The 26,836-nt window shown below is 37.9% G+C and overlaps 1 protein-coding gene and 1 long non-coding RNA gene across 3 annotated transcripts in view; one reads left to right on the top strand and one right to left on the bottom strand.

Annotated features, from left to right (window-relative positions):
• Hfm1 (helicase for meiosis 1) overlaps window positions 1-26,836 on the bottom strand; it is an 81,103-nt gene that overhangs the window by 22,920 nt on the left and 31,347 nt on the right. For both annotated transcript variants that reach the window (XM_085691531.2, XM_085691530.2), the window contains exons 19-31: window positions 26,006-26,139; window positions 22,539-22,586; window positions 20,695-20,775; window positions 14,623-14,714; window positions 13,169-13,275; window positions 13,037-13,084; window positions 9,600-9,697; window positions 9,389-9,520; window positions 7,330-7,415; window positions 6,715-6,798; window positions 6,429-6,586; window positions 4,756-4,859; window positions 4,197-4,343 (exon numbers count right to left, since the gene is read on the bottom strand). In XM_085691531.2, the coding sequence (XP_085547657.2) occupies window positions 4,197-4,343; window positions 4,756-4,859; window positions 6,429-6,586; window positions 6,715-6,798; window positions 7,330-7,415; window positions 9,389-9,520; window positions 9,600-9,697; window positions 13,037-13,084; window positions 13,169-13,275; window positions 14,623-14,714; window positions 20,695-20,775; window positions 22,539-22,586; window positions 26,006-26,139 (1,319 nt within the window). The remainder of the gene's footprint in view (window positions 1-4,196; window positions 4,344-4,755; window positions 4,860-6,428; window positions 6,587-6,714; window positions 6,799-7,329; window positions 7,416-9,388; window positions 9,521-9,599; window positions 9,698-13,036; window positions 13,085-13,168; window positions 13,276-14,622; window positions 14,715-20,694; window positions 20,776-22,538; window positions 22,587-26,005; window positions 26,140-26,836) is intronic.
• On the top strand, window positions 14,014-26,009 carry LOC146893735 (uncharacterized). Its single transcript, XR_015002608.2, has 3 exons — window positions 14,014-14,125; window positions 23,378-23,447; window positions 25,335-26,009. It is a non-coding gene; the product is annotated as an uncharacterized LOC146893735 (long non-coding RNA).

Raw genomic sequence — 26,836 nt, 5'->3', positions numbered from 1 at the left:
AACACATAGACAACAGGGGAGAGTGATCTCCGTAGTCCACTTCCGGAGCCTTGTCTATCAGTTGTTCCACCTCCTGAATTACATTAGCCGTGTTGATTCTCTCCCCAAAGGTTCATTTAATTCACTTAGAGAAAGATGCGATGACCACGAGGAAATGCCTTAAAATTTTTTTTTCATAAATCAAGACGTTTGCAAGCTGCATTTTGTAATACTGCCACAAGATGGTGCACCAGGTCAATGTATGCACCTGTGATCCCCTCAGCAGAAATTAACTGGGTCTAGAAGCCTGACAGAAATTCCGTGAGCTCCCCAGTATTTAGGGCAGGTTTGAAGGTCTTGTCAGGAGTGAGGAGATTATGCTCCATCTACGGATAAAGCAATCTTGTAGATATCTGTTAAGCCCTATTGACTGGTGATATAATTTGCTTTATGTTCATTTGCTGTGTTTTAGTGCGAGAAGCCTCTCTAGATATGAGAGTGAGTTATTGAAGTCTCCTACTGTTATTGTGTCAGGACCGATGTGACCTTTGATGTTGTTATTGTTTATTTCATGGAACTGTGGGCTCCAAGACCAAGTACATAATATTTGCAATGGTTAAATCCTCTTGGTGAATGGTTCCCTTTATTAATATGTGGTTAATATTTTTCTGAGTAGTTTTGAAGTCTTCTTATCAAATGGGAATTATTAAGTCAGCCTGTTTGTGGTTTCTATTTGTTTGATAAGTTTATTTCTAATCTTTGACTCTAAATATTTAGTTGTCTTTTCTAGTTATGTGAGTTTCTTGGGAGACAAGGGATAACTGGATCTTCTTTTGTTTTGTTTTGTATCTATTTAGTCTTTGTGATAGCTAATCTTGGCTGTCAACTTGACATTCCTGAGACGAGAGATTCTCAATTGAGGAATTGTCTCTATCTGAGTGGACTGTGGGAGTGCCAGTGGGGACATTTTCTTGACTGCCAATTAATATGATAGGGCCCATCCCACTGTGGGCTTAGACAGGTGGGTCTGAGCTATATAAAAAAAGACAGCTGAGTGGTAATCTAGGAGACAAGCCAGTAATCAGAGTTTCTCCACAACCTTTGCTTTAGTTCCTGTCTACAGGTTCCTGTCTCAAGTTTCTGCTTGCTTCCCCTAGATGATGGCCCATAACATGTAAATTGACTGCTTTTGGTTGGCTTTTATCACAGCAACAGGAAGCAAAGGAGGATAGGCTGTGTCTTTTCATTGGTAAGTGAAGGATATTTTCATTCAAGGTGCTGATGATAGTTTCCACTGTCTTATTTTGATTCTTTCATTTCTATAATTTAAATTTTTTATTTATGTGCACTGGTGTTTCACCTGCAAGTATATCTGTGTGACGGTGTCAGGTACACTGGAACTGGAGTCACAGATAGTTGGGAGCTGCCATGTGGGTGCTGGGAATTGAACCCAGGTCCTCTGGAAGAGCAGTCAGTGCTCCTAACCAAAGAGTCATCTCTCCAGCCCTACAAGTTACTTTAAAGACTTCAAATTAGTGAAGGGTTTACTATTATTGATGAATTTATTGGTTGTTGCTATTACTAATGAGTCTATTATTGCTATTATTAGTGAGCCTATTGTTGCTATTACTGATTAGTCTATTATTGCTATTACTAATGAGTCTATTATTACTGATGAGTCTATTGTTATTACTAATGAGTCTATTGTTGCTATTACTAATGAGTCTATTGTTATTACTGATGAGTCTATTGTTGCTATTACTGATGAGTCTATTATTGTTATTACTAATGAATATATTGTTGTTATTACTAATGAGTCTATTGGGTGTCACTCTTGTTTGTTGATTTATTGGTAACTCTTCTTTCTCTTCTGGTAACACTGGATGCTTGATAATTTGCTGTGTTAGACAATATTCATTCCCTCCCAGCTTCCCAGTGCTCATCTGTGGTAAGTGTATTCTTTCCTATGTTCTAGTGGGTGACATTGTCCTTCTTATTTCTCTGTATATATTGTTCTTTTAAGGATTTTCTGTATTTCTGACTTAGCATGAATTGCTTTAGCTTGTGTTTGTCTTGAAATATCCCCATTCCTCCTCAATGAGAACAGAGTACTTTGGTGAGTATAACAGTCTTGACAGTTGATATTTACTTCCAGGGCTTGAAAGGTATCATTTATGTTTCCTAACTAGGGGTTGCTGAAGACAGATATAAATGCTATTCTGATCTCTTTGCCTCTGTGCCCACCCCCTTACAGCTTTTAATATTGTTTGTTTTTTACTTTTGACATCTTGACTATGATAAATCATAGGAAGGTTCTTTTCTGATCAAATCTATTTGGGGTTCCAAATGCTTCCTTTGTTTAAGCATCTATTTCTTTTTGTAGGCTTAAATTCTCACCCATGATTTCATTAACAGATTGTCTAAATTATTTATGACATCATATATCCTGAGAATTCTAAAGTTTGGTCTCCTGAATGTATTGCATGTTCCATACAAGTTTTTGGTCATGTTCATTAATTTCCCCACTCTACATATGCCTATATGTTACAGTTCCAGCCTTGCTCTCCATCCCTGTATGTTATATTCCAGCTGTGTTCTCCATCCCTGTATGTTATTATTCCAGCCGTGTTCTCCATCCCTGTATGTTACTATTACAGCCGTGTTCTCCATCCCTGTATGTTATGTTCCAGCCGTGTTCTCCATCCCTGTATGTTATGTTCCAGCCTTGTCTTCCATCCCTGTATGTTATGTTCCAGCCGTGTTCTCCATCCCTGTATATTATGTTCCAGCCGTGTTCTCCATCCCTGTATGTTACTGTTCCAGCCGTGTTCTCCATCCCTGAAGCTGCTCTTTGGTTTCTGTCTGCTGTTGATGTTGTTGTTTTTTTCTTTCACTTCCAGAACTTGGGTTTTTTGTTTTTAAGCATCTCAATTTCTGTGGTATTTCCCATAATTTCCTCCATGTTTTAAAAGTTTCTGCAATGTTATTGATTCTTTTACCTACTTTTTGATAACTTTGTTGTCTAAGTGTTAAACTTATTTTAACATTCTTGGCCAGGTCCTAAATTCAATACCTTATCTGTTTGAGTCCCGTAGTCACTGACCTTTAGTTCTTCATCTCCCTTGTCTGGTACTGAGAGGCCAATCAGCTTGTAGGGTGTTAGGATGGAAAGCCATCTCACATTTTTACATTTTCTTTGTTTTGCTCTGCATATCTTCTGGAGTATATATGTCCTCCTGTTTGCAGTCTCCCCTTCTGTTTTTAACGTGACTATTCCTGGTTGACTGTCTTCACTTGGACGTATGTTCAGGAGAACTGACTGCAGCTAACAGTTGTGATGTTTGCTGCGGTCCCAGTGTTAGCTCAGGGCTGCCCACTGGGACGCAGCACCAAGTCCCACTGCAGACTCCTGTGATTCACGTAGCGGCCCCTGTCGTGGTGCAGTCAAACAACTGCTGAAATGACTAACTGAGAGCGGGAAGGGACCAGAGAGCTTGCATACCTAGGTCACAGCAAGATGACAGACACAGTCCTGAGATGGCTGCGAGACAGTAATTTGAACACTGACGAAGTAATGGATGGCATTAACTTTTATGTGTAAAAGATAGCTTTAAAAATCGTTACTATTTACAAATTTTTAGTGAAACATTTACATGGGAATGGTGTGCTATCTGATATTGGCTTCAGATTACAAACATTTACATGTGAATGGTGCACTATCTGGTATTGGTTTCAGATTACAAAGGTGAAAACTGAAACAAGGAATTAGGTACACAGTAAAAGCTATGAGTTGATTCTTGTTTAAGGTGGCTATTGAATATCTAGGAGTTTATTACACACTTTATGCATGTTTAAAATTACTCCTGATAAAAAACTAAATTTATTTTCACTCTGGTCTGCTTCCAGACCAAGAAGTCCGAGGAAGCATCACCACACATCATCATCCTCCCCAGAGAATAGCCCAAAAGGTGAAATACACATGAAAAAGGATAATATATATAAAGACTAACCAAATAACTTGTTGCCCAACTAACATCTCAATTGAAAAATATTAACCGTAAGAGATAATTCCTACTATATGTTATTAGTATAACGTTTTATTATTTGAAGCCTAATATGTAATTCCAGAAACCAACAGTTGAGTTAAAGTATCCTGCAGTACACTCCTCCAGGCCATACTGATGTTATAGAAAGAAGAAATTAATAATGCTGTTTACCTTTACTGCACAGTGCTGCAGCAGCTCTATTTGAGTGCTTGGGATGAGAAATATCTGTTTCTAACCTTCCTTGCATAACTGTTTGATTTACACACCTCCTGGGGCCTAAATAAAAGACTGTAAATTTCTTCTGAATATCAAGGCCAACTGGAAAGAGAAAAAGATGCAAGCAAATGCTTATTAAAATCATATTAAGTCTTTCCGTGAGGTTATTTATTTCAATTTACATCCCTTATTATTGTAGCACTAGAGGTAAGAAGTACAGAAAATTTAAGTATTTTTGGAAAGATTAAAATATGATAATGAAAATAGGTACATTTATCTTAATAATATTTTTTAAAATTCTATAATTGAAATTTAATTATATTAGAAAACAAAGGTCTTTAAGTGAATAAAGAAAATTGAATTATGTTATCTAAGTATATAAAATTTCCCTTAATGTTTATTTACAGTAAGTATATTATTTTTATTATTTTTCTGTATTGGCTAGCATAAAGGAAATAATATTAAATGCTGTCACATTTTTGTATTGACATCTTCAATAAGTCGATTAACTTACCATAATCAGAACTAATTAGATTAATGCTAAGATCTTCAGATATAAAAGCTCTCTTCACATCAATTTTTTTAGCCCAATGTCCACTTTTTAACAAAACAGAATCCCTGAAAAACAGTAATGTAAACTTTAACACTATCCAAACTCTAAATGAACTAATCTACTGATTTCAAGGACAAGGTCTTCCCCAGACAGGTCTGCAAGAGTAGTAAACGACTACTGAGAACTTTCACCAGATTGTGAGGAGGAAGAACAAAGTCTCAGTGGAGATTCGTTTGTTTGTTTGCTGTGCACTCCTCAAACAGAATGACCTGGAAGTGTGGATTCTCTCGCATGCTCCCCCTTCCACCAGCTGGGATGACAGGCATAAGCTACACCTGACAATAGAGCTAGTTGTTTAACAGTAGTTGATCCCAAGCTGCACCGACTCATTTGAGGCCAAACAAAAATACACAGCTGTTATTAATAAGACACGAGTTGCTTCTTTAATGTGATTGTGCGTAAGTTATATTTATTTGTGAGAAACAATTTCAACAATCTTTTAAATTGAATTTGAAATAGTTTGTATCTAAGACTGACACAGACAAGAAGAAATTACTGAGCTTAATTCATTCTCATAGTCCCCGGATTAAGGGTTTGTACAAAGTGTGTTCTCTCTAAGGGTGCGAGGCTGGTTGTGGGGGAGCAGGGACTGAAAAGAGCATCCTCCTGCTCAGCCCCTTAGAAATCTTCATGGATCCTCCTGCACCCTGACAGCTAGTAGATTCCAGTCGTAGAGGCTCTGCCATTCCTAATTTAGCACTGTAGCGATACCGTGAGTTCAGGCAGGGCCAATCTGGACTTTATTATCAACTAGCTACCTGAGTTTCTTCCTCTATAAAATGTGAATTATGATAGCACCTATCTCATACAAATATTAAGTAAATCACTATTTGTGGCCTACTAAGTACTAAAAAAGGACTAGCAATGACTGAAACTGACATCTTGAGAATTTACTTATGGCATTGTGAGGGAAAAATAATATCTAGAAAACACTGAAGTAAAAATTACAAAAGGCACACCAGAAGAACTAGGTCTAATATCTAGAAAACGCTGAAGTAAAATTACAAAAGGCACACCAGAGGAACTAGGTATAATATCTAGAAAACGCTGAAGTAAAATTACAAAAGGCACACCAGAAGAACTAGGTCTAATATCTAGAAAACGCTGAAGTAAAATTACAAAAGGCACACCAGAAGAACTAGGTCTAATGAGGGATTGTCCTGATGTGGCTGGTCTGAACGCCTGCATCCTACAGTGGAGTTCCAGGAGCTGTTTACATGTTAATCTGGAGATAGAATCTACAGATAGAGATTATATTCTGAGTTAAGTAGAAGACTGTATTCAAAGAGGAGCAAGGCCATAAAAAGAAGAACAGCAAATCAGAAAGGCCCCAGAGGGCATCTATCTCTTGTTACCAATCCTTCCATGGTGACAGATTTTATAATTTCTTCATCTAGTTCTAAATAGAGACCTAAAGTTAATGTTAACCCTCCTCAACAGACAAGTGGAACACTTGCCATTCTTATATCAGGGAACTGTAATTTAGTTGATTATGTGATGATCTAATTATTGTATCTCACAGTAAAAGTTTCATGTACAATAAAAATAAAATCGAGCATTTCATAATCACTCACATGATTTTGTGCTTAAGAACGACCTGATTATCTGCATCGCCTATGATTAAGGTAGCGTAGTGAGTGTCTGGCGCTGTTCTCTTGGTCTGCAGCTGTTCAAAGTTTCTTAACACAACAGTCACCAGTATCTCCGCCTTGGTGTCGCTGTATCTAGAAATCTTCAAAAAAAAAATTAACAAGTATAAAAAACTTTAAAATAATCTTATTATTCATACCCAGCTTCAATTTTAGCCATGGAAGGCTTTACTTTTAAGGAGACAGAATATTTAAGAAAGAGAATATTCACCTGCTCCACTTCAAGTTCATACTTGGGTAGATACATCACAGCTTCTTTTATCTGGGTTCCGAAAGGCGGAAGTCTACTTAAAATCTAAACATATTTATATCATTATATTTTTACCACAAACACTTAAAACTCTTATTGAAATATTTCTTAAAACTCACAGGCTTAATCAGGTTTGTCACCCCAAACACCTGCAATTGAAATGCTTACAATGAAGAAGAAAATATCTGTGTGTGTGATGTATATGGTCATGAATGTAGCATCAAAAGTCTGTGCAAGCGTGAGAAGAGCAGAGGTCAACACTGGATATCGCTTCACTGCTCACCACCTTTGGCTTCAGGAGGCCTGGTGCCTACTGATTTCTCCAGACACATGACCTGCAAGATCAGACTGTCCTGTTTCCACCTCCTAGCGCTGGAGTTACAGGTGTGTGCCCCTAGGTCCAGTTTCTGACATGGTAGCTGAGCTCTGAACTTGGATCTTCAGGCCTGTGTACATGTACTTCTCTGACAGAGTCATCACCCAAACAAATAATTTTAATAGAAATAAAGACATACACAGTGGGGTTTGGAATTTAAATAGAATCCAGTAACATTAGGAACAGAGAGTACTACATACCAGTTCAATTTCTCTTGCATTTGCTTCTTCTATTTTTTTAAAGGAAGTCAAACCTGCATTTACCATGGTATTTGACAATGATATGCCTGTGGAAAATTAACCAAAGAGTAATTTTAAGCCATTTTAATGAAATAGAAACTTCAGCAACTACATGAATAAAATCTTTTTTAGCTAGGTATGTACTCAGTGGTAGAGCACTTTCCTAGAATATACAAGACACTAGCGTCAATCCCCAGGGCTGCAAAAATTAATTGTTAAGTAATCCCTTTAAAAACATTCAGTCAAGACCTATCCTGGGTACATGATCCTGGGTGCATGACCTGGCTTTTCGGAGCCCTTTTCCTGTGGTGAGATACCTTGCTCAGCTTTGATATGGGGGGAGAGGCTTGATCCTGCCTCTACCTGGTCTACAGACTTTATTCGCTCCCCAAGGGAGCCCTTACCTCCACTGAGGAGTGGATGGGGGGGGGGATGGGAGGATATAGGGAGGGGCAGGGGAAGAGGAGGGAGGTGTTATTATGCAAAATTTAAAAAAATTAAATAAAAAATGTTTTTAAAACATTCAGTCAAATATCTAACAGCTGTGTTTTGTGTACTGTTGAGTGTGTCCTCCAAAGGACCATGTGCTGAAGTTACGGTTTATGTTCCTGCATTCAGAATCAAGTGTCAACTCTGCTTCTGGAGCTGAATTCTCTTAACTGTATAACTTGACCTAGCCTGAGCGCCTCCATCTTTTTCCTGTTCCTTGCTCTTACTGTGTATTTTTCGGACACATTTCCTGAAACCTCCTCCATAAATCAGGATGCCTCAGAGTCAGAGAACTGTCTGTTTCTGCCAATGTGATAGGGTTAGGGCATGCACCACAATGCCCCGCTCTTCGGTTGGTTCTGAGACAGGGGTCTCACGAATTAATAGTCCAGGCCGTCCTTAAGCTTACTTAGAACCAGTGCTGGCCTTGAACTCCTGTGTCTTGAATGCCGTGGCTATAGGAGTGCACCAGCACACCCAGCTTCCATTATATAATTTCCAAGTTTAGTCTTCCCAAGACACATATAAAATCACAAAACTAATGAGGCTGTCAATCTTGGAATAATAACTCTTTTTAAAATATTACTTATTTAGGAAGTAGGGTCACAAAGTCAAGGTAAGAAACTGGGAAACAACAGAATTCTTCAGTCTGATCCAGCTTTTATAACAAGCACATTGTAGCATTTTACAGCGCACCCTACACTGGGTTCTAACAGAAAGTCAGGAGTAACCTCCTGTCTGCAGAAATGCTAAGATGGACACTAATATCCTGCTGTTACTGAAAACAGAAAAAAAATCAAATAAATGGTATAATTTTCTAGATTACACAAGACCTGGGTTTGATCTTGAAAGTATCACTAAGGACACAGTAAATTATTACTCAGAAGTGAGAGATAATGTCATATATTACCTAATCATTAAAACAAAGTGAACTGTCAATAGAAGAACAAGATTAGATTTCTCATGTATTTTTGCATTTAATTAGTTCTTTCCTCCCTCTCTCTCTCTCTCTCTCTCTCTCTCTCTCTCTCTCTTTCTCTCTCTCTCTCTCTCTCTCTGTTTTACAAAACAGGGTTTTTCTGTGTAGCTCTGTCTGTCCTGGAACTCACTTTGTAGACCAGGCTGGCCTTGAACTCAGAGATGTGCCTGCCTGTGCTGGGATTAAAGGGTGCACCACTGCTGCCCAGCAGAATTGACTGTTTTGCATTCGTTTATTTACTTGTATGTGTGTGTGAAACACAGAGGTGGGGGCAGAGGAGCAGGCTCTCTCTTTGCACCATGAGGTCTGGAAGACATACTCAGGTCGCCAGGCTTGGGAGCAAGCACCTTTACCCGCAGAACCATCTCACCAGCTCTCAGTGGTAATCATTTAAGCAAGAACAAATAACATTCTAGTTTTCAAATATAAGTACAGTACTTTATACAGGCATGTTTTCCTTAAGTTCTATAACCATCATAAAATAATATTAATAGTAAAATATAGAAGAAACTGTAGACAATGACAAACAGCCTGTTTGTCTTGAGTACCTACCGATTTTATCCAGCTGTTTAGATACATGTCGAGAGTTTTCCCAAAGCTTACACTTGAAGCATTTAGCTAAAATCACACTGTTTAAAAGCACAGCAAACTTCTTTTCCTGGGAAGCTACAGAATCTGACAACCCTAAAAAAAATTTTCCAATATTAAATATACTATATTAATTTACTGAGAAAAATTAAAATCCATTAATGATCTAACATACATCTTACAATTCGTGAGCCACTTCTGAAAATCTTCGAGGTATCTTGTGTCAAAGTAAAATCTTGTATAGGAATGCATCCTAGCTGAGCCTGGATGAGACTGGGGAGAACACATTTCATTACTTCCTTTGAAAGGTTACTGCACCTAGGACTCTGCATGACTGACTGAAGCGTTCCCTAGGACTTCGCTCTGCTTTGATTTGCATGGTGCTATGAGATTCTGTTTATGTCACTACATTGGAGGGCACTTTTGACTTCCCTTTCCCAACCTCACAAAATTCAGTTCTTGTTATCGTCTCAAACTTTTTATTCAGCCAATTTCTCACTGTCTCAAAAATTTCAAAGTATTTAGCAAAAACTGGATGGAGTACTGGATGAGGCGTTTTCAACGCTGCAGGACTGTCCTTGTGAAGCCATCCACAGACACACAAATGTAGGATATGAGTAAAATTAATGGCGTAAACTACTTCTCAAGTAAAATTTACATTTAATAACAGTACTTCATTAATAAGTAGAACACTTTCAAGATCATGTTTTCCTGCTGGAAACCATATCAAACCGGCAACAGTAAAGCGGGGGGTGGGGGGGTGGAGGGGATTTCTGAGCTTGAGGCCAGTCAGGTCTACATAGCAAGTCTCAAGATGTCCAGGGCTACACAGAGAGACTCTGCCTCAGAAGAAAAATTTAAACAGTAATGTAATAGGAGTTTACTTTTCTGCGTTGTCTTCAGTAGGAGGAGAAATCTCACACTCTCTAGCAAGGTGGTACCTCTGCCATTTCAAGTCATGGAGGCGCAAGGCAATTAAGTAACAACCACCAATTCCAGAGCTCCAGTTGTGGCTTACTTTCCCTCACAGCCACATGCCTGGCCAAGTCACTGCTTATCAGAATGTCATTTCATTTGTGTTATAAACAAGATTGGGCCATATGATTTCTAAGATCTCTGAAGCTGTTTGAAATGTTGCAGAAATACAGCTAATAATCCACATTAACTTCAGTTCCAAGCCATAGATCTGCATGAATAATCGCAGGGAGAAGGTTGTTTTATGAATATCTGGGAGATAAAATTGACTAAGAGGTTGAAAAATACCTAAGAAAGAATAACCTCCTGTAGCTAAAGAAGAAAAAATTCCCGAGTTAACTGGCTTCACTAAGTAAAGTTAAAAAATCATTTTACTGGCCAGGCATGGTGGTATACACCTTTTATTCTAGCACTTGGAAGGCTGAGGCAGGCAGCTCTCTGTAGGTACAAGACCAATCTAGTCTAAATAGCAAGTTCCAGGACAGTCAAGGCTACACAGAGAGACTCAGTCTTAAAAAGAAAAGCCAAAGACAAACAAAAAAAACTTTTTACTTTGAATACATCATTTAAATCAAAATACCTAGGTGTCAGTGCCTAAATACCCAGGAAATCACTTTTAATAGCAGAAAAGTAAATCTCTTCATTTGTAATTACTAACAGGGCAAAAGGCAGAGGTCACAGCGCACCTTAGTTACAAACTCCACATCTCAACAGAAGGGTCATCCAGTCAGCCATACACCATGCACTACTTTTCTCTCCTAGAATCCCATTCCCATTGAGTCGGCTGTGCTAGCTGTGTTCTGATGTTGCCAATTATCCTCACACATGCTTCACGCATGCTCACTGGAAGATCCTGGTGAATATAAGCACACTGTCCTTCTACTGTCTACTTTCCCTCAGTAGAACAGACTGTCAGCAAGCGATTTGTCTAATTATGTTTTTTTCTTTCATTTCTTTCTTTACATCTCTGCCTTTCTTCCCCTTCTTTTCTCTCCCTTCTCTTCTCTTCCATAATAGTGGGGCTGAGGGTAGGGCCTTGGCATACCTAGGCAAGCACTCTACCACTCAGTTACATCCCTAGACTCACAATTTATTTTAACTGAAGTCTGAATGTTCTTGGAAATTAAATTCACATATAAATTCTGACTCCTTATTTTTTCTACAAACACATTATTTTTTAAAATAAAGAAAAGAAAATACATTTTAAAACGGAAGAAGCTGGGCGTGGTAGCTCCTACCAGCAATCCTGGCACATAGGAGGCTGTAAAGTGAAGTTTCTGTCCTGCCCAGCCCCACAGTCATTCAGTCCCAAAGAAACACACAGAGGCTTATAAAAATTATAAACTGTTTGGCCTATTAGTTCAGGCATTATTAATTAGCTCTTGCAACCTAAATTAACCCTACTGGTTTTAAGTGTTTTACATTGGATTGGATGTTTTTATATTGTATACAAATTTTGTATATTGATATAAATTTGAGATTAATTTGTTAGAACATACTGTACATATATTTCTACTCTTGTTCAAAGCATTGTACCTATATATCTCATTTAACAATGTAATGCAAATTCCTAGTCTTTCAAAGTTATTATTACCAACTGTTTGGGATAATAAGGAAATGCAGGTTAGTAATTAGTCACCAATTATAATTGAACTTACAGTCATATTAGGTATGTTTTCAAGGCCAAACAAAGATATATTTTAGATAGATAGGTTATCTTCAAATACTTCAGAGATCTACAGAATATGGCATTTAAGATGTTTTAATAACCTAGGTTCCTTTTTTTTTTTAATGACAATGAGACATGTCTGCTCCTGGCAGCACCAATCTACGTCAGTTAAGATAATGGGCATGAAAGATGGAATTTACTCTCTTTGTGATAAAAGTAAGCCACTGGGCAAGAAGATGCCCATGCCTCAACTATTGACAGTATGCTGTCCTAATTAGACAAGCAGGACACAAAAGAAAGTGACTGTTAAACATTGTCAAGACAAGGAGGGATAGCCCTTCAGAATATCCTGTTTCACAGAAACATCTGTTGAATATGCAAGGCCTGTAGGCTGAAGATGGAGATTCCCCAACATTGCAGAGGAACTTTGGGTAACTGCCCAGGCGGCCAGATGTTTCTGTCATTACTTCACATGTTTTGGAAGTTGCTTGCTTGCAGTTCCTGCTTACTCAGTTAACATTTAATCCCAGCCTTACAGACTAGGTTATGGTGGCACACATCTCTAATCCCAGTAGCCACTCTAGTTTACCACAGAAACAAGTGGTAGTGGTGCACGCCCTTAATCCCAGAACCAGAGAGGACTATAAAACGGAAGAGACAGCTCTCCAGTCTCAGTCTCATATGAGATTCCTGGAGGCAGAATTGCCATTTCGAACTGGGGTAGAGGTAAGAGCCAGTGGCTGGCTGTTTTGCTTTTGTGACCTTAAGGTTGAACCCCAATTTCTGTCTCTGAGTTTTTATTAACTGTGCTACGTTAGGCTATGGTAGAAAACTGAGTTTTGAGACCAGCTGGAACTATTGGAGACATTGTCTCAAAAAAAGGGGGGAGGGGAGAGGAGAAAAGCCCTCACACATATGAAATATGAACGGGTATTCAGTATTTTAGGATGCTAAAAAATTTTCATTACCAATTTACTTTCATCTCTCTTGTTTTGATTCTCCCTTCCATTGGAAATCTGTAAATAAAACAGATGGAGAGCTTTTATTATTTAACTAAATAGAACCTCTGAAGCTTTATCCAGTCTGTGTAATTTCCATACCTGATCGTGATCCGGTTCGGGTCCTTGTTTAAAGTGTTCAGTGCTCTCTTCTCGCTCGTCCTCAGCTGCACATCTAGGAACTCACTGCAGCTGGCTATCATCGAAATCTACGGTTTAAGCATTTGTCAATTTAACAAATTACATTTTAAACTTTTTTCTTAGCCCCTTTCTCTGAATTTCCTTATTTTTCATGCTGCCCTGGGGCACCCTAGGTTTATTCATTAACAAAGCAGAATTTAAAAGACGGCTTTATATATCTTACCTCTTCAAGAATTCAACCACTACCAAGGACTTAGAAGCTTCTAAATGCTAGACATTAGCATAGAATGTGAGCAGCATCAGGATGGCATCCATCAGATTACAACACTGAACAAGATCAACCGTGTCCTACGCGGGGCAGAGGGAGGACGCAGAGCGGGCTGCTCTTCTCACGGCTGCTCTGCATCCTCCCGTAGCCGGAAAACCGCCATCCCGATAATTTAGTGATGGAAAGAGGTTTAACATGTGAAGAGATTCGGATTTGTAGACTGGTTCTGGGAGATGGGACTACGTGCTCTAAACCTCACACACAATAAAATCACCCAGATGGTGCTGACCTGAATATTTGTTAATCTTGACTCTTCTTAGAGAAGAATAATATTTACCCAGAAATACAAACCTTTTACTTCATCAAAGCTTGTTCACATGACTCTAAACAATAAATAAATTTCTTACTGTGCAGTCTTTAACATAATAACCTTATTGTGGTAACTAACTGATAATTAAATAACCTTATTGTGGTAACTAATTGATAATTAAAATAGAAAAGCATGGCTTAAAATTGAGAATAAGTATTTTCCTCTACCAGTCCTTTCCTTTATGCTCATGTCTCCAGCAGATGGGAGGACCCAGCAGAATGCCCACAGAATGCCCGAGGTCTGCTCTCTACTGGAGCAGCACACCTGGTCCTGCTGAATTGTAAGCACAATCTATTTCTTGGGCTCTTTCTCCTGGGCCATCACAACACCACTCAATCTTCACTGGTATTGTTGTACTCAGGCAGATGACTGCAGACAAGGGCACCACAGCAGTGCGCTGTCCTGCTATCATTCACAGCCATTCACTCACGGCAGATTTGCTAATGTGCCCTGTGAGACTCTCATAAGTCTTTATCACACACTACATGTGGAAGGCACTCCTGAGGTAATGGTCATTACCAAGTCAATTTTAAGTTGCAAAATAGTAGCGACACTTATTTGTATATAAATTTTCTTAACTTTGATAAGAAACACAAATGACAATATAATGTATTCTGAGGCATTATATTCATTAACTCAGGATCAAAGGGAGAAATAACCATTTAAATCATTTTTCCTTTATGCTCATTCAGTTTTAAACTATAGGAGATATACAAATCAGTTGTCTCTCCAATATTACTTTTATTCTACAATTATTAATTTCTAATGAAAACTTACTAAATCTGATAAAGTTTCCTTTCCACTGATTGTACAAAACTTCTTCACTGTCTCGAATGTAATATAATACCAAGCCATTAGTCTTCCTGCCTCTGTTAGAAAAGACAGAAAGACAAACATTTTCACATTAACTGAACAACTTGCTTTTTAAGAAATCAGTTGTTGTAGGGAGCTGCTTATTTGTCCCGGCTGCCCAGAACCAAAATAATTACACAGAAACTGTATTAATTAAATCACTGCTTAACCCATTAGCTCTAGCTTCTTATTGACTAACTCTTAATTAATGGGTTATTAATTTAACCCATTTCTATTAATCTGTGTATCGCCACACGGCTGTGGCTAAAGTTCCATCTGGCTCTGATGGGGCTCTCCCAGCATTCAGTTTAGTTTTCCCCACCTAGTTCTGTTTCCCTATAGCTCTGCTTTAGGCCCAAAGCAGTTTCTTTATTTATCAATGGTAATCACAGCATACAGAGGGAAATCCCACATCAATCAGTTAAATAAGTATTTCCTTAACACATACTTAATGGGTGCTGTGTGCTTGTAATCACCCCTGTGTTGCATGAATTTTAATTAGTATTAATAATAAAAACTCGGAGTCAGCTATTAAGGGGTAAAAGCTGAAAGATCAGAGAAGCAGAGCGGCCTGCCACTGTAGTTCTTGCCTCTACTAATGCTCAGACCGAAGGGGTGATCCTGTCCTCAGGTGACCTCCTCAGACTGCTTTGAGCTCCTGTCTCCTTCCACCTAATATTCCTCTTTCTCTGCCCAGCCATCTCACTCCTGTCTCCACCTCCCTAGTGCTGGGATTAAAGGCGTGGGATTCCAAGGGCTGGGATCACTCTTGTGTGAGCTCTGTTTCTCTTTTACACTATTCTATTTCATGCAGCCCAGGGTGGCCTTGAACTCACAAGATCCCTCTGCCTCTGTTTCTCGAATGCTGGGATTAAAGGTGTGCGTGTCATCACTACCTGACCTCGATGGCATCTAGTGGCTTAGTTCTGCACTCTGATCTTCAGGCAATCTTTATTTGTTATAGCATAAACAAAATATCACTACACCCCTGAGCAAAGATACCCTCAAAATGTAGAAAACACAATCTATGAACCTTATAGGTTGACTGAAGATATAACCACAGGTAAGACAGAGAACAAAATTCAGGTCAGTATGGAATAACCTAATAGGAAATAAGAGTTTTAAGCAGGATTTTAAAAGTGACTAATATGACCTGGCAGAGAGGAAACAAAGCCATTATCTTAGGGAGAATCAAGATTTATCAAACCTGAGAAATGAAGACGACTGACTATCTGTAGCTACTTTAGAAAGGGCTATGGCTTGATGATCATCATGAGTTCTGGTCAGCTGGCCTGGCATGAGTCTCCATTTAGTACATGGCAGAAGATCATGCGCACGTTTCTTAATATACTGGAGTAACAAAAGTACATACCTCAAAACTTGTTTGTAGTGCCTAATGCTTAGTAAATGTTGCCTAATCTTTAAAATTAAGAAATGATAGATAATAGGCTAGAGGGGCCAAAAGAAGCTTTTATGGCTACTTAAAAGAGTTTGGAATTTGGATCAGATTTGTAAAATAACAGGACTACTTACAATTCTTGAGCAATATTTTTAGTTAAATTGGAGTTTCAAAATTAATTGTTTTGGAAATAAACAGTAGAGAGGTTAGAAGGAGAGGGATGAATGCAGCAGGGAAGAGGAACTGATAGAATGAAATTCACTTCAGAGGCCACCAAATCCAATTATTAGTTGTCCAGAAGATCTAAAGAATCCACTCCTTACAAATATACGCAGAACAGATCTGAGAAAAGCAAAGTGGAATACGTCGTTTCAAGACAATGGTTGGTAGTATATGTGAGTCACAGGTTTTCTTCAGAAGGGATTTTTTGGCATGTCAACAGAGTGACATTCTGTTTATGTTTTGCTTTCATTGGCTAATGAATAAAGAAACTGCTTTGGGCCTGATAGGGCAGAACTTAGGTAGGTGGAGAAGACATAATTGAATGTTAGGAAGAACAGCAGAGTCAGAGAGACACCATGGATCTTCTGCCTGAGACAGACACTAATTAGACTCTTGCTGGTAAGCCACAGTCATGTGGCGATACACAGATTAATAGAAATGGGTTAAATTAAGGTGTAAGAATTAGCCAATAAGAAACTAGAGCCAATGGCCCAGCAGTGTTTATTTCTTTTTTTTTCTTTATTGATATTTATTGAGCTCTACATTTTTCTCTGCTCCCCTCCCTGCCTCTCCCCTCCCTCCTTCAATCCTCTCCCAAGGTCCCCACGCTCCCAATTTACTCAAGAGATCTTGTCTTTTTATACTTTCTACTTCCCATGTAGATTAGATCTATGTAAGTCTCTCCTAGTGTCCTCATTGTTGTCTAAGTTCTCTGGGATTGTGGTTTGTAGGCTGGCTTTCTTTGCTTTATGTTTAAAACCCACCTATGAGTAAGTACATGTGATAATTGTCTTTCTGGGTCTGGGTTACCTCACTCAAAATAATGTTTTCTAGCTCCATCCATTTTCCTGCAAAATACAAGCTGTCGTTATTTTTTCCCCCCGCTGTGTAGCACTCCATTGTGTAAATGTATCACATTTTCCTTATCCATTCTTCGATCGAGGGGCATTTAGGTTGTTTCCAGGTTCTGACTATGATAAACAAAGCTGCTATGAACATGGTTGAGCACATGTCCTTGTGGCACGATTGAGCATCCTTTGGATATATACCCAAAAGTGGTATTGCTGGGTCTTGAGGAAGATTGTTTCCTAATTTTCTGAGAAATCGCCACACTGACATCCAAAGGGGTTGTACCAGCTTGCATTCCCACCAGCAATGGAGGAGAGTTCCCTTTCCCCACAACCTCTCCAGCATAACTTGTCATCAGTGTTTTTGATCTTGACCATTCTTACAGGTGTAAGATGGAATCTCAGAGTTGTTTTGATTTGCATTTCTGTGATGACTAAGAATGCTGAACATTTCCTTAAGTGTCTTTCAGCCATTTTAGATTTCTCTGTTGAGAGTTCTCTATTTAGGTCTGTACTCCATTTTTTTTTTATTGGATTATGTGATCTTTTGATGACTAATTTCTTGAGTTCTTTGTATATTTTGGAGATCAGACCTCTGTCTGATATAGGGTTGGTAAAGATCTTTTCCCATTTTGTAGGCTGTCGTTTTGTTTTGTTGATCATGTCCTTTGCTTTACAGAAGCTTTTCAGTTTCAGGAGGTCCCATTTATTAATTGTTTCAGTGTCTGTGCTGCCGGGATTATATTTAGGAAGTGGTTCCCTGTGCCAATGTGTTCAAGTATACTTCCCACTTTCTCTTCTATGAAGTTCAGTGTGACTGGCTTCATGTTGAAGTCTTTGATCCACTTGGACTTGAGTTTTGTACATGGTGATAGATATGGGTCTATTTTTATTCTTCTACATGTTGATATACAGTTATGCCAGCACCACTTGTTAAATATGCTTTCTTTTTTCCATTTGATATTTTTTGCTTCTTTATCAAATATCAGGTGTTCGAAGATGTGTGGATTGATATCTGGGTCTTCTATTTGGTTCCATTGGTCCTCCTGTCCATTCTTATGCCAGTACCAGGCTGTTTTCAGTACTGTAGCTCTGTAGTAGAGTTTGAAGTCAGGGATTTTGATGCTTCCAGAAGTTCTTTTATTGCCCAGGATTGTTTTGGCTATCCTGGGTTTTTTGCTTTTCCAAATTAAGTTGAGTACAGTTCTTTCGAGGTCTGTGAAGGATTTTGCTGGGCATTGCATTGAATCTGTAGATTGCTTTCGGTAGGATTGTTATTTTTACTACATTAATTCTATCTACTCAGTAAATTGTCATTTTTACTATATTAATTCTATCTACCCAAGAACATGGGAGGTCTTTACACTCGTATCTTCTTCAATTTCTTTCTTAAAAGATTTAAAGTTCTTGTCATACAAGTCTTCTACTTGTTTGGTTAGAGTTACTCTGAGATATTTTACAATATTTGTGGCTATTGTGAAGGGTGTTGATTCTCTGATTTCTTCCCCAACCCTTTTATCACCTGTGTAAAGGAGGGCTACTGATTTTTTGAGTTATTCTTGGATCCTGCTACATTGTTGAAAGTGTTAATGAGTTGTAGAAGTTTCTTGGTAGAATTTTTGAGATCACTTATATAAACTATCATATCATCAGCAAACAGTGAGGGTATGACTTCTTCTTTTCCATTTTGTATCCCCTTAATCTCCCTTTGGTGTCTTATTGCTCTAGCTAGGAACTCAAGAACTACAATGAATAGATATGGAGAGAGTGGATAACTTTATCTTGTTTCTGATTTCAGTGGAATCGCTGGGAGTTTCTCTCCATGTAGTTTGATGTTCCTTGTATCCCTGCTCTCTCCAAGACCTTTATCATGAAGGGATGTTGTATTTTGTCAAATTTTTTTTTTGGCATCTAATGAAATGATCATGTGGTTTTTATTTTTCAGCTTGTTTATCTGGTGGATTACGTTGACAGATTTTCGTATGTTGAGCCATCCCTGCATCTGTGGGATGAAGCCAACTTGGTCATGGTAGATGACGGTTCTGATGTGTTCTTGGATTCGATTTGCTAGTATTTTATTTAGTATTTTTACATCAATGTTTATGAGTGAGATTGGTCTGTAATTCTCTTTCTTAGTATTGTCTTTCTGTGGCTTGGGTATCAGGGTAATTGTAGCCTCATAAAAAGAGTTTAGCAATGTTCCCTCTGTTTCTATTATGTGGAATAATTTGAGGAGTATTGGTATTAGTTTCTCTTTGAAAGTCTTGTAGAATTCTGACCAAGCAGTGTTTTAATGTATACAGTTTCTGTGTGGCTATTTCGGGTGTAAGCTAGCCGGGTGGCCGGGACAAACAAAGGGCCCCTCTCCCTTGTAACAGAAAGGTTTAAAACACAAGGCTGAGATTTGGCAGCAAACTGTTTTAAACTCTAACTTTACACTGACTATAAATGAAGAATGACACAAACTCCACATTTCTAGGAAATGGCCACAAATATGAAAAATATTCATTAAAAATAGAAGGATAAACACCAAAAGTCAATAGATTCTAAATTTTATAAAAATTCATACACTTTTCCTTACAATGATTAATTTGAATAATAAAAATACTCAGTATTTTCATCCAAAGTCAGTTCTATATCTAAATCCTAAAAACTGTGAAACACTTCCCCTCTTATTCTTTTCCTTAAATGCTAAACAAAACTAAGCTAAGAACAAAAGAGAAAGGCTGAGAGGAGACTGAGAGAGTGGGAGAGAGCTCAGGAACACATGGTGTCTTGGCACACTGAAGGCTTTAAACCGAAAAACAATCTGTGCAAGAAGGACTTGTAATATTCCCATAAAATAAGCCATGACACCCTGGAACCTCTCCCTTTTCAAATATTGAAAGTCTTTCTTTTCCATAATTTAACTATTTTTATAAGAAAATAAAATTTTGTACATATAGAAACATTTTGTAACATACAACAGTCTCAGATCTGAGGTATTTTAAGGCTGTGTGTAAGTGTTGCATGGGGTGACATCATGAGCCGTGCAAAAATACATGTGTGTCTTTAGAAGCAAGGCTGCAGTGAACTCACACAGTGCACCTTAGGCAAGCACTGCCAGAAGCAGAGAGGTCCTGTCTTGTGCCTGCAGGACAAAGGACGTGCAGAGGAGTGAGAAAGGCTGGAGCTTACTGTGTTTCCCAGCATGGGGCACAGAGCTCACAGACCCTTTGTCAACAATCTGTGATGGGAAAGGTGATGCCACTTTCCTGCATGTGGAACCTAAGTGGGCACTCAGATAATCCATGGCTGTGCACTCAAGGGCAGAGGTATTTATTAGTTATAACTGGCCTACAGACTTTAAATCATCAGCTGAGAGTCACCAGAATCAGTGAGATCAACCCTGTGTCAAGAAGTTGTAGTTTCAAAAGGGACTTACATGAACTGACGCCTTACAGCTAAAAATAATGATAGTCTATTTACTGTTGTCTAAATTTTAGTCTTAGCAAGCATTAAACTCGATGATATCATAAGGAAAAATACCTGTTGGTTTGAAATAAGCATCTTCATCCATCTTTATTAAGTCTAGTGATGATAAATCTTTCAGATTCTTCAAACACAATTCTGTTTAATTATAGAAAACACATTTTAAGTTTTGTAAAATAAGGAAGACATGAAAACAGAATTTACTATTAAATATGTGTGCTACAGCATAATGGCTCTGGAAGAGCTGGAATCTTTTAAAAAGAAAAAAAACCTTGAAATATATATGTAAGAAAAACTCTGTTGTAATTCTTAGAGGCTACTGATCAAGAAGCATAATCATTTAGGAAGCAGCCACTGTCCATTCTGAGACTTAAGGCAGACCTCCAAGGGAACTGTCAGAAAACACTACGCCCAGCATCCTTCGACACGAAGGAGACTGAGACATCTCAGAACGGTTACCCTAACATCCCACACAGAGTCACAGAGCAGCTCTGTCCTCAGAGTTGTTCACAGAACCTTCATTCCATACTCCACGTCTGGGGGAAGAGACTTCACACAAAGAGGCCAAGAAGAGTCTAAGCACTCAGGGCAGGGCATGTTCTCCCATGCTTATCAACATGGATGACGGCTGTTTACTCAGTCATGTGACATCACAGATGTCCACTTCTTTCATGAGACAGCAAGAGAGGACAATTTCCCCCAGGTCTGGAGGTCTTCATTTTCAGAGGCTCCCATGACATGTAAAACTTTGATTAAAAAATTTATTATGTTTCAACTTTTGTTATAGGAAAATTGTCCATGGGTTTTGCAATGAATGAGAAATAAAAACTATTTTCCTCTCCTATAGCAGTATCTTTTTATTAATGTATACAATACATATTCCTCTATACAGACAACTCACTGAATCAACTGATAAAGGAAAATAAGGTAAATATTAATAGTAATTGTGCTAACTTAACAGAAAATTAAACACTGAAGTTATCAGAGCTGAGCAAGACACAATTATACCTATCTGTTTTCTTATGTGCAATTATCATTGTCATTAATGTATTATTTAATTTTAAATTTTCAATTACAAAATGATGCCGGAGAATAACAGAACTATTTAATAAATACTTTCATAGCAGCATGATAAGTACACGTGACTACTACCATGTTAAATGCCATATGTGCTCTTCTCTACTGCTGAGACAGGGTCTCACCACGCAGGCCTGTCTGTCTGGAGCTCACACCTCCTGTCCTCCTCCTGCATCTTTGAGCACTAGGACTACAAGTATACGCACCACACCCAGTAACGTAGTTATTCTTCAAGGGAGGCAATTTATTACTTTATCCTTATCTCTGCATTTTATTTTCTATATACAAATATTCAGAGACCAAATTAAAGTTAATATTTTAGTAGATCAAAAATTCATTGTTTTTACTGAAAGTCTCAATACAATGAAGACACATTAAAGATAGATAATGAAATATTAAAGTTAAATTTCAAAAAGTTGAAATTTTAAAAGGAAATATTGCACAGATTTGGATGAAAACCCCACAATAAATCTAGAATTATATTTTAAATGAAAAAATTAAGGTTAGAAAGGAAAATAAAATGTTTATTAGCAATGCTTTCAGAGATCAGGATCATTTTAAAGATAAAACCCAAATAAGCCAAGTTAATATTTTATATTATATATAAATATATATATATGGGCAGATATTCTAACAGAATTATTCAATAAATATATAAAAGCTACACATGCCAAGTTTGTGATGAAAAACAAATAATTCAACATTTTTTATCCTGATAAGTTTACTTATAAAAGTAATTTACATATCTGTATTTCTTTAGTAACTGACATTTTTCCTAAGAATTTATATAACATATAGAGATAATGGAAGGAAATATATCTAACCTTGTAATTTTGCTTCGATTCCATCTTTGTTCAATCCAGATACAAAACCTGTGTATGTCATGAAAATTTATTTTAAAAAATGAAATATATTTAATTAATCTTTTAGGTTCAATTTAAACTTCATATAAAGAAGAACATCTACTTTCATATAAACTAATCATAATCTAACGAGCTCAGAGTTCAGCTCATAGAACACAACCACTATTTTGAAATCTTTTCAATATCAACTGGTATATTTTGTTTTTTAAACTATATTAAGTAATCAGAAATACAATATTTCAACAAAAACATGTAGAGTCAGTATTAAAGATTTATTTTTTATTATTTTTAATTATGTGCTTGTGTATTTGTGTGGGGGTAAGTACACTTGAGGCAGGTGTACATAGTCAAAATTTGGAAATGATCTAATTTCCATCTACAAAACAGTTGACTGGACTGTGAGATATTGATACAACTGGGGTTATAATAACAAAATTATTACCAAGAGACTCAATTATATGAAGCAATCTCATGAATACTATGAATTTAAGGAAACTGGGCAGTGGTGGATTGTGCCTTTAATCCCAGCACTCAGGAGGCAGAGGCAGGTGGATTTCTATGAGTTTGAGGCTGGTCTGGTCTACAAAGCGAGTTAAGGACAGTCAGAGCTGTGTTACATGGAGAAACTCTATCTTGAAAAAGAAAAAAAGGGAAGGAAGAAAAGAAGAAAGGAAGGAAGGCAGGCAGGAAGAAAAATCAAATACTCTATATACTGAGCTGGACTGTGACTATGTCAGTGCCTGTGTCTATGTGTGTATATTTAATTGACTTGTGCCCTTTCCTGTGATGATGCGCTACAGAAATCACTATAAAATGAAGCGCTCGTGAGAAGAAGGAAGTGCAGATGAGACACAGATGAGAAGACCTAAGGTAAGCCCTGCAGGGCTATGGGAACACAGTGCTCTCAGCCACTGCTCACAACTATGCAACCTATTAAGGACAGCAACTTAGCAACAGCTATTGCATTTTAAAATGCATGTACCCGCTGATCTAGAAACTTCATTTCCAAGAATTCAGCATGCAAATGAATTTTCACATGTAAAAATGCATTGTTGATAAATAGCAGATAAGTTTAAGATGAACTTGTTCACCAACTAGAATGGCTTAGAAATGACACATGGGGCTGTTGAGAGCTCAGAGGGTCTGAGTTTATTCCCAGCACCCATGTCAGCAGCTCAAACTGCCTGTAACTCTAGCTCCAGGGGATCAAACGTCCTCTTCTGGGCTTTGTGGGCACCTGCACTCAGGTGCATACCCAACCCACGCCCCATACCAAACATAAAAATAATATACAGCTAAAATGGAATGTTATTACCTATTTTTAAAAGCTTCCAAGTCATTGTGGAAGTTCCTCAAAAAGGGGGAGATGGGCCAGAGAAATATCCCTTCAGACAGGAAAGCTTGTTAGCTGGGCAGTGGTGGCACACACCTTCAATCCCAGCACCTGGGAGGCAGAGGCAGGAGGATCTCTGTAAATTCAAGGTCAGCCTGGTCTACAGAGCGAGTTAAAGGACAACCAGGGCTACACAGGGAAACAGAAACAAACTAAAACAACAACAACAAAAGGCTTGCTGTTCAGTCGTGAGTACTAGAATTCGGATCCCAGTATCTACAGGACAAGCTGAGCATCCCACATAAGCCCATAAACACAGTCCCAAGGGGGTGGGGCAGGAGGATGATTGGGCTGCCTATCTTCCAACCCAGCTGAGACAACGTGAGCTGCAGGTTCAGCTAGAGAGAGTAGCAGAGGAGGACATCGGAGGCTCTCTTCTACCTGGAGCACTCACCCCACCCACCTGTACATGTGCACTCACACAGACACAAATACACAAAAATATGTAAGTAGAAGCAGCAAATCTTTAGGTATTTATTTAAGAAACAAGTAGAGAGTTAGATTATGACCCAGTTTTACCACTCCTAGGTAATACACAAAGGACTCAGCCAACATAATACACAGAGACACATGCTAATCCATGTACATTGCTGTGTTCATCACAACAGAAAGAAATGGAAAGTTCATCAACAGATGAATGGATAAAGAAAGTATAGTAATCTATACACTGCATTTTTTCACCCATAAAGAGAAATGAAATCATGACATTTGCAGGAAAATGAATGGAACTGAAGACACTATGTTAAGTGAAATAAGCCAAGCTCAGAAAGCCCAAGACTACATTTTATATCATGCACGTGCGTATCTACCCAGATTTGAGTATGTATGTGTGATGAAGGTAGACGATGAGAAGGAGAGCTCTTAGGATGGTGGAGAAGGTGGTGGATCAGGTGACATCTCGGCACCAGGTGGAGATGGAGACAGGGAGGGCAGTGGGCGGGAAGAAGAGTAAGAAAGCTCAATGGCAGAAAAGCGTGACGATGTCACAGAGAAGCCCCACTCTATACGCTGGTCTAAAGCCAACTGATCAGAAAGCCTCCAAGACACATGGGGACTAGAAAGAGCAGTGCAGAGTAAGCTCACAGATGACGGCAGTGGCTCACAGCTCCAAATGTTGAGCAGCTAAGGCAGTAGATTTCTGTGATTCGCAGTTTGCCAGGTTACAGAGCAAGAACTTATCTCTTTAAAAATGTTCGTAAGAATTTTGATACTCTTGCCTTCAAAAGTTGAATTCTTTAATCCTTCCTGTCATGTGGCCAGGAATAATAACTTGTTTTAAATAAGTGATAATGTGTGACCATGGCTACAAATAAGGAAATGCAGTTTTTATTTAGCCAGACTGTCTTGTATTATTCATCTTGCAGGAAGAGAGCAACAGCAAAAGTCCACATTGAAACAACTAAGCCTCCAACCAAGAGCTACAAGATACAGTCTTCTTGGGTGAGAGTCCTCAGGCCCTGCACAGCCTTCAGACAACTGCAGCCTTGACAGACGTGTTGAGGACACTGGCTGACACTTGGCTTCATAGACCCCACAAGATAAAATTCTGGCTGTTCCTTAAAGTCATGTTTTAAGTAATTTGTTGAAAAACTAGTACAATGGACATGGCTTGCATTAAAAAATGGAAAATAAAATTATACCTTATTTGCTTTGTGTTTTTAAAATTGAAAAATTAACAGTCACAAATTTAGAACAAGAGAGCAGCTAAATGATAAACATGAAAAAGATTCAAAACTTAAAACTTTAACTTATTTTAAATTAGTTTAGGTACTTAAGGTTTTTTTTTCATTGGGTCCATTTTTAACAGCGTTCATTTTAAAACATTAAAAACATTATAAAACACAGAGCAGACAGTGTGTTCCCATTTTCGTCCACTCTCGCCTCTAAACACATTGATGACTGGTAACTATTTTTCCTTATTATTTTTGCTTACTATTTTTGCTTATTAATTTCTGTAATCTATTCTCTAACAATATAAATAAGAACCCAGTTAGTTTGAAAAATATCACTGAATTTCTAGGTCAAAGTAACGAACCGTAATGAGATGGGTTTTTCAGAGCTCTGATGTACAGGAGGGTGGACCGGATCCAGTCCAGAGCAATGTTCACGTCTGTGATGGTGTGCAGCACTATCTCTGCATTTAAATGCTCAATAAGATGTCTGTGCAAACTAATGGGGGAGAGACTCTGCATTACTAATGTGAATTTCAAAAACATAAAACTTACTTTTTAAACTTTAATAATATATAATATATGTGAGTTGCTACTTTAATAATTCATGAAAAGTAATTTTAAAAAGTATAGGAGGAAATCCTAAAAAGTTCAACATCTGTAATGAGATCTGGGGCCCTCTTCTGGCCAGCAAGCATACAGACAGAACACTGTATACATAATAAATAAATAAATCTTTAAAAAAAACCCTGAGATTTCTCCTTACTTCATAGTTCTAGAAGATACATTTTTGTATAAGAAGTCAGCACGGTGATAGTAGTGTGGTTGTGGATTATATCCGATTTTCCCCAAAGAGGCCCATTGACTACATACTGAAAACAGTCCCAGACATTCATATTCTCTCATTATAAAACAAAGTTTACATGTGAAAATATTTCTCTTATTAAAAGTGAGTAATTACAAATTTAATACTCTTAAGTTATAATAGAATGATAATTAGCAAGACTTTATGACCTTTTAGAACTTTATAAAAAAGATATGTACTATTGTGTGCTAAAAACCAACACCAAATAAAACTATGTTGTCAATAAATAAATCTATTTAATTCTTTAAATGACATGCTTTATAGTTAAATAGTTAAGATTATTTCAAGAAAACAGCCTTAGAAAACTCCCCAACCAAATTCCATCCCATAT

This window comes from Myodes glareolus, chromosome 8 (assembly GCF_982192425.1).
Source record: "Myodes glareolus chromosome 8, mMyoGla1.1, whole genome shotgun sequence".
NCBI lineage: Eukaryota > Metazoa > Chordata > Mammalia > Rodentia > Cricetidae > Myodes > Myodes glareolus.
Note: the sequence above shows the minus strand (reverse complement) of the source record. Positions and strands in the feature narration are given on the sequence as shown.